Source organism: Mustela nigripes, chromosome 4 (assembly GCF_022355385.1).
Source record: "Mustela nigripes isolate SB6536 chromosome 4, MUSNIG.SB6536, whole genome shotgun sequence".
In the NCBI taxonomy this organism is placed as follows: domain Eukaryota; kingdom Metazoa; phylum Chordata; class Mammalia; order Carnivora; family Mustelidae; genus Mustela; species Mustela nigripes.
The window spans coordinates 182,678,866-182,686,723 of NC_081560.1; the positions used below are offsets into that span (position 1 = coordinate 182,678,866).

A 7,858-nucleotide genomic window follows, 5' to 3' on the forward strand; every position below is an offset into this window, starting at 1 on the left:
AATATTTACAACCTAGGTTGTTAAACACAGAACCTATTTACTAACTAAACCCGTTAAGAAATAAGAGTTCTCTGGGATACCTAAATGTGACAGCAAATTTCTCCGCTGTATTTTTCTGCATTAAATTAAAAAACAACAACAACAAAAAAACTTTCCTGCCATCAAATTATTTTATTGGCTATCTAAAATATAAACGTTTGACAAGAATTATGAAATGTTACGGTTAGCTGTTGTTAGAAATTAATGATAGCTTATACTATTTATAATTTTATGCATAACTTAACTTAAAAAGAACTTACCAGCTTTGAGAACTTACTCTCTCATCAAAGGTATGGTTCTTTGTTCTACCAACAGTTATACAAACTGTGGTTTGTGGAATTTGAATCAGTACCTCAGCCTCCCCTCTCCATTGTCAAAAGTATTTGTTAGTCTCAACCTCAAACTCCATATGATTCTTTGTTCATACTTTTATCAGAAAGCAGTCCTTCCTTGTTTCAAGGAAAGCTATAAGTTACCCATAGTCCTGCCCATCTGCACAAAGAAATGCCTCTTGTTATTAAAAAGCATATGACAAGCAGGTGAACAGTAAGTCCCAAATCAACTCTCTTCCTCATTCCACATGAGGGCCATGTTTCCTGAAACCTTTCTCCAAATCCTAGTGCAATTTCTCTTTTTAATCTTCCAGATTGGCCTGGGCCAAAAACACTCAGGACCCTCGGATTGCAGTGGGTTCCCAGTCCCCACTAGAAAAGAAGATTAAGGTGAGGAAATACATTTGCCGTGAACTTTGGAGCCAGTAATACCATCATAAAAAGTTTATCCCCAAGATAGAAAGGGCCTGAGTGTTTCAAGCCAGAGTGCTTGTCTGTCAGGCTTGGCTTCAACTGGACAACACTGGATAAGACAAACATCGCTTGTATTCCCATAGGGCTGGGGCAGGTGAGGGACACGGACACTAAACAAATTGTGATAAGGGTCATAAAAGATGGGATTTTTTTTTTTTTTTTGCATGAAAACATGGAAGGTCTGAGGAAGTAACATTTAAGCTAAAACCTAAAGATTATGTACGTAAGTACTGTAGAGTTGCTGTGTTGTGTGTTTGGGAGTATATGAAGAAAAAACCTGTGAAAATACTCGGATGGCAAAGAAAATATGGTTTTCGAGGAACAGAAGAGTTGGGGTGGCCACAGCAGAGTGGGCAAGCAGTCCAGCTGAGAGGTAGTCAGAAGCCAAATTATGAAAGCCATACTGGGATTTGGGATTTTCTCCTAAAAGCAACAGGATACTATTCTAAGGTTTCAATGTAGGGAAGGGACATGCTCAGGTTTCTGTGATACAAAGACCCGCCCAGTTGCTGTGTCCATGGTCTGATGGGGCTGGGAGGCAGAGAGAGAGAGAAGCATGGATTCAGGGAAGCTAGTTAGGCTGCTACCCTAGGGTGGGGGCATTTTGAGTTAGTAGGGACAGGACCGAGAAGGGGAAAAGAGAAGGAAACACTTGGGAAGAAGATCCAAGTGGAGATGTAGATCGCGTCTAGGGGTGAAGTTGAGAGGTGAGTACTGGGCAGTCTTGTGTGTCTCGATGGTCTCACTCATCTCTCCTTGCCCCCTCTAGAGCAGTCCCTGATACAGGGTAGGTCACCTGTTGAGTGATTGAGACTGTCCATGCCCAAGAAAGTCTAAATGAGACTATGCTCATCTTTAGTGACAATTTCTGTTGTATTTTCTTACATTACATTCAAAAGACAGAACCAGCAAAGTCGGTGGAAGGGCGTGGCCATAGAATGAAGGGCTATTCGGTCACCTGGGGGTATTCGGCTACTGGCTGTGTTGCAGTCTAGGGTGATCCAAGATAGCCTTGGTCACATGCCCTTGGCCACAGTCTGGAAGCCAGAGGAGTAAAGTACTCAACTCTGTAAAATGCTGCTGACGTCAAGTATGACAGGGACAGAGACAGAACCACTGAATTTGTTACTGTGGAGATGCTTCACAACCTAGATGGGAGCAGTCTCGCGGCAGTCGGGGCCTGGAAACCCACCCGAGGAGGACCAGGGGGGATCTGGGAGGTGGGAGTGGAGAGGGTTTCTAGTGACTGCTTCCTGGCACATGGTGGAAGGGAGCCAAGATGGGATGTGTGGCAAAGGAAACACTTTCCTTTTCGGTTTAAAGATGATAGAGAACATATTCTTATGCTGACAGGAGGGAGCCAGTACAGGGGAAATTTTGATGAAGCAGGAAAGAGAATTTGGTAATTGCTAATTGAAGTTCCTGAAGCTTCACAAGGACAGGTGGGAGAACTGGCCTTTGATAGAGACAGGGGCAACATTTCCATTGTAAAGGCAGAGTCCAGGGTCGATGCGCGGTGGTGGTTCTGGCACCGGGAAGAGGAGGGCGTTCCTGACTGTGTGCTTCTGCCTTCTCAAGGAAGCCTCAGGTGAACTCGTGAAGGGGACCCTGGGGGAAGGGAGTGTGGGAGGTTTGGAGAGAAAGCCAGGGAACATGGCTAGGAGACTGCTGACCAGGGACATGGTGTCAGAGTGCCAAGACACTCTGTGTGATCTCTGTCATGGCCTGCAACGAAGGACATTCAACTTAAAAACCTTCTAATCCTTCCCTCTGACAAGAGTTTAGGTGGTGTCCATTCTTCAAAAGTGAGGAAATTTTTGCTCCGAAAGTCTCAGCTGGAGAATGAAACCCTTCATCAGCTCAAAGCCATGTCTTTTGACTTCCAGTTTGCCAAAGCGGAGGAGTACTACTATCGACGGCATCAGGCAACAACGCTGGGAGAAGCATGGAGATACACGACGGCTCCAAGGTGGGAAATTAAAATAGAGAGACAGAGACCACAAGGTGACAAAACAGGAGATGCTAAAAAATGGGACTATTTAGTGTCTGAGAGGGAGCTGGACCACATAAAGAAGCATATCTACAGAGCCGAACGAGCCAGAGGCCTCCGAGACCACAAGTACCGGCTCCTCCCTCAAAGGGTTCCAAGTGACACGGTCATCCCCAAAATACGAAGCCCAGGGAAGGAGGAGAAGACTGCAGTTGTCCAGAAAACCCACAAAACGAAGACCAAAAAGCACAGGGCGGCCTGGGCAAAGGAACAGATCAGGGGACATCAGGATCGAATGATTCGGGGGCGAGAGCTCACAGAGCAGAGAAGCGAGAGTCTGTGTGCCTGGAGGGTCTCTGCTCCCGCTCCTCCTCTCCACAGGTCTGCAACACACAAGGAGGAAGAGAAGGAATTCGAACGGATCACAGCCTACCCGATTGCCCAGCCTTACCAGGAAGCACTCATAAAAGTGACCATCCTCACGGAAAAGTCCAGAAAGGAGGAACACGTAAAAAAGCCACTCCGACGAGAGCTCTTGAGCATGCCACCGTTTTTGAGAAGTCAACTAGAAAAAAAGGAAGTTTAAGTTATTTTATGGACGATTCTATTTCTTTCGCAGGCCGGCATCCTTTGACAATTGTCAGTGCAGTAAAATCCCATAACCCCTAATCTGTTTGCATCCAACTTGGAGTCGGGGGAGTTAAACTGAGTGTTTGTTTCACCTCTCTGCATGATTATCCCGAAACTTAGTGACTTAAAAACGACCACTATTTTGTTGTATCTCCCAATTCCATAACAGGAATTCAGACAGAGCTCAGCTGGGCAGTTTTTCTTCCCTGTCCTGCACTGCCAGAGCTGCTTGGGGATGATCAGGTGACAGTTGGACAAGAGGGTACAGGCCTCGTGCCCTTGGGGTTGACTAGAAGGCTGGGTTTGGCTGGTCCCAGTCCCTGTCTCCTCTCTCCGTGAGGTTTCTGACCTTATTTCACTGTGACCAGGCTCCAGTGACCTGTCAGACACCACAAGATTTCTTGTGACCGAGCATCCGCAGTCCCAGAACATCACTTCTGCCATATTCTGCTGCTCAAACATGTCACCAAGATCAGTCCAGACTGGGGGGCAGTGGGCTGGGCGGGGGGAGACCCTTCCTCTCAAAGAAACTTGCAGCGAGCTTTTAATCCACTCCTGCAAGGCTCTGAAAAGTCCCAACACACACGCCCATCCTTCTTTATCCTCTGTGCTGTCTCTCATGTTACTACTACTCATCAACATTAAACAAGTATTTTTTTTTTTAAAGATTTTATTTATTTACTTGACAGAGATCACAAGTAGATGGAGAGGCAGGCAGAGAGAGAGAGAGAGAGAGAGAGGGAAGCAGGCTCCCTGCTGAGCAGAGAGCCTGATGCGGGACTCAATCCCAGGACCCCGGGATCATGACCTGAGCCGAAGGCAGCAGCTTAACCCACTGAGCCACCCAGGCGCCCCGAAACAAGTATTTTTATACAAAGAAACCAACAAGTCCATAGCTCCTGGAGTGATCTCGACTGAAGGGATCTGGCTCCCTCCATGGAAAAGTAAATACAATCGAGGGTTTAAAAGCCTGTTGCAGGGGCGCCTGGGTGGCTCGTGATCTCAGGGTCCTAGGATCGAGCCCGCATCGGGCTCTCTGCTCAGCAGGGAGCCTGCTTCCTCCTCTCTCTCTGCCGGCCTCTCTGCCTGCTTGTGATCTCTCTCTGTCAAATAAATAAATAAAATCTTAAAAAAAAAAAAAAAAAAAGCCTGTTGCAGACACAGCTGGGTGGCTCAGTTGGTTAAGGCACTGCCTTTGGCTCAGGTTATGATGCTGGAGTCCCAGGATGGAGTCTTGCATCAGGCTCCCTGCTCAGCAGGGAGTCTGCTTCTCCCTCTGACCTCTCCCCTCTCAAGCTCCCTCTCTCTCTCTCAAATAAATACATAAAATCTTTCAAAAGAAATAAATAAAAGCCTGTTGCAATTATGCTAACACATTGTCTTGTACACTCCAGTGCACCTAGAATTTTATAGGATGTTGGAAGCCTAAACCCTAGCCTGGAGAGAGACCCAAGACTCTAGGATTTAGCCCTTCAAGGAGCTTACAATCTACTTGTAGAGAACAAAAGTCAAAGCAGCACATTCCCAGTTCTGCGCTATGAAACACTGGATGGAGAATACGGACTACAGAGTAGGGCAGCTTATGGGCAATGCCAGCCTGAGAATACCCACCCTGGGTGAGAAGTGCTTGGGCACAGCAGTTAGGACAGGAAGGCCTGGACCCAAACCGGGCACCGTCAGCACAGAAGTAAGGCACACCTGGGCCCTGGGGGAACTCCACTGGGAAACAGGTGCAAACATGACAAGCACAAAAAGGGTAACAGATAAGAATGAGGTGCTGTTAGAACACAGAGTTCAGCAGGAAATAAAAGACTTTGGGGATGTTATGTGTGTTTGATATTTAAATGATAACATGTATTCTTTGTTTTTTTTTTCCCTATTCAGAAATTTATAATTTTTTTTTAAGTAGGCTTATGCCCAACATAGGGCTTGAACTCACCACCCCAACATCAACCCTGAGATCAAGTGTTTGATCCAAGTGTCACATGCTCTCCCTATGAGCCAGCCAGGTGCGTCTCTTATTCAGAAGTTTGAAGAAAGTGGCCCCTAATCTCCCTACCCAGAGAACTTCAATTGATACTTTTTCTTTTTTTTTTTTTTTTTTTGAGATTTATTTACTTGAAAGAGAGAGTGAGAGAGCATGAGCAGGGGGAGGGGCAGAGGGAGAAGCAGACTCTGCTGAGGAGGGAGCGCGACCCCGGGCTCCAGCCCAGGACCCTGGGATCATGACCTGAGCCAAAGGTAGATGCTTAACTGACTAGCCACAACAGGCGCCCCAATGTTTTTAAAATAATGAAAAAGGACATGGTTAGAAAACTCAAATAATTATAGGAAGGTACAAAATGCCAAGTGACACCTAGGCCACTTTGGTTTGTCAAAGGTCATCACTTTTTTTAAGTTTTTAAGTTTTACTCTAAATCTTTTTTTAAGATTTATTTGAGAGAGAAAAGCACAAATGGGAGGGGCAGAGAGAGAAGGAGAAGAGAATCTCAAGCAGATGCCACACAGAGCGTGGAGCCCAACATGGGTCTCGATCTCATGACCTGCACTGAAACCAAGAGTCAGATGCTCAACTGAGCCACTCAGGCCCCTGCTACATTTCTGACATGAGCAGAGTTTGAAGCAAGCAGAAGGCAGGCCAATGAAAGCGCAAGCAGCAACTAAACATGCGTGCTTGAAAAACTGTAATGTCTAGGCCAGTGTGTGATTCCAGAATAGGCAACTTCTGTCAGAAGGTAGGTTATCCGTTGGGGCTAAGGGGTGAGGAGGCGGATGTGGAAGGGTGACAGAATGTTCTGAGGTATGAAAGAATGTTCTCCATCAGGATGTGGTGGTTACAGAGCCCTGTGAACAGACTAAGCCAACAATGAATTATTCGCTTTAAGTGGGTGAGTGGCACGGAATGTGAAGCTCATGGAGATGGAAGAGAAAGCCCGAGTCTGTGGGGCTTGTTGAGCCTGGGTGGAGGCAAGGGGCCGGACCATGGAAGGCCTCCATGGGTCTGCAAGCTGAGGGGTCTCAAGCCTTGGAGGCAGTGGGGAGTCACTGAGAACTGACAAGTGGCTTTGAAGATGTGGAGGGGACGCGAAGAGCAGATAGGGAGCGGGGGGACACCAGACAGGAGTCTGCGGCGGAAATCTGGGCGGGACGGAGAGAATCAGGACACCAGATGGAATCTCATGACCAATTAAGTAGGGGCCATAAGGGAAAAGGGAAAAGAAATCCTAGTTTCTTTGGAGTTAATCAAGTAGTCGAAGTACCTCCATAGGGATTAAGGGAGGACAGACTGGGGAGCAGTTTATACGTAACCCAGACCCTGTGCTGCCGCTAAGCCGGGGGCCACAAATGCCTGTAGCTTTTCAGAGTGGAGTCAAACCAATTTTGGAGAATGTTGAGGACATAGATATAGTAGGACTCACGAGGGTAAGAGGGGGAAAAGGAGCCACGGAAAGCACCAGGCGTGAGGATGTACAGCTTTCCGGGAGTACAATTTTTTAAGATTTTACTTAGTTATTTGAGAATGAGCGAGCAAGCAGGGGGACGGAGAGGGACAAGCAGACGACACTGAGCACAGAGCCTGATGTGACCTGAACCGAAATCAAGAGTCAGACACTTAACCAACTGGGCCACCTGGGCACCCCTCCAGGAGTGGATTTTTAAGTGTCAAATGCATAGCATTTAACCCTGGGATCAAACTATTTGGGAAGGAATCCCCAGTTTGGCTGAAAACAGCCTCTGGGGAATGCTGGGGAAGGAGGCGCTCCTCCGCCCGGGCTCCAGGATGGCCAGAAGGGGAGTACGCAAGTCATTCTTGTTCCAGGAAGAGACGGGACAGGAACTAAAGGTCACGACAGTTGTTTTATGATGAGAGATCACCATGGTTGAAGGGAAAGCGCTCGGTATGGAGGGTGGCGGACACAGCTGTGCACCACGAAGGCCTGGGACCCAGAGAAGGAGGACGTGGAAAGCTGGAGACTGGGAAAGGGGCTGAGGGAGGGGTGAGAAAACACCAAAGCCAGGCCCGAGGGGCCAGCAAAGATGGGCAGCGCGGTGGGGGGGGGCATGGTCCACCCCGCAGGGTGGTTTTCCTCTGTGGTGTGTGTGCAGACAGGACTGCCGCTGGGGACAAGTGTCCAGCCTGGTCTGGGAGACGATGAAAGCGTTTGCTGTGTCTAAATCACAGGCTGAGCCTATAAAACTGCTGATAGGTGACTGTGTTTTCCTTCCAAAAACGATTTCACATAGTTCAACCTAAGATCTGTGGACTTGACCAGCTCATTTTATAGCTAAAGAGGCGTGAAAAGAACCATAATGCTGTACAGGCTGTAACAGCCGCGCCAACAGTTTCAGTGGGACAGGACTGGAGAAAGGCCAGACCCTGGCATGATGGGAA

General features: G+C 47.7%; 1 protein-coding gene across 1 annotated transcript; it reads left to right on the forward strand.

Moving 5' to 3' along the window:
* Positions 1–543: 543 nt before the first annotated feature.
* LOC132016485 (putative uncharacterized protein ZNRD1-AS1) lies at positions 544–3,919 on the forward strand. Its single transcript, XM_059397728.1, has 3 exons — positions 544–578; positions 686–761; positions 2,732–3,919. Exons 1-3 carry the CDS (start codon positions 544–546, stop codon positions 3,419–3,421), a joined length of 801 nt encoding a protein of 266 aa, XP_059253711.1. The 3' UTR covers positions 3,422–3,919.
* Positions 3,920–7,858: the final 3,939 nt, after the last annotated feature.

Bases quoted from the DNA above. Each gene is read 5' to 3' on its own strand.
- LOC132016485 (XM_059397728.1), top strand. From the start codon at position 544: ATGCCTCTTGTTATTAAAAAGCATATGACAAGCAG. The intron at 579-685 runs GTGAACAGTAAG...TTAATCTTCCAG, and splicing joins AAAAAGCATATGACAAGCAG to ATTGGCCTGGGCCAAAAACA. The intron at 762-2,731 runs GTGAGGAAATAC...TTTGACTTCCAG, and splicing joins CACTAGAAAAGAAGATTAAG to TTTGCCAAAGCGGAGGAGTA.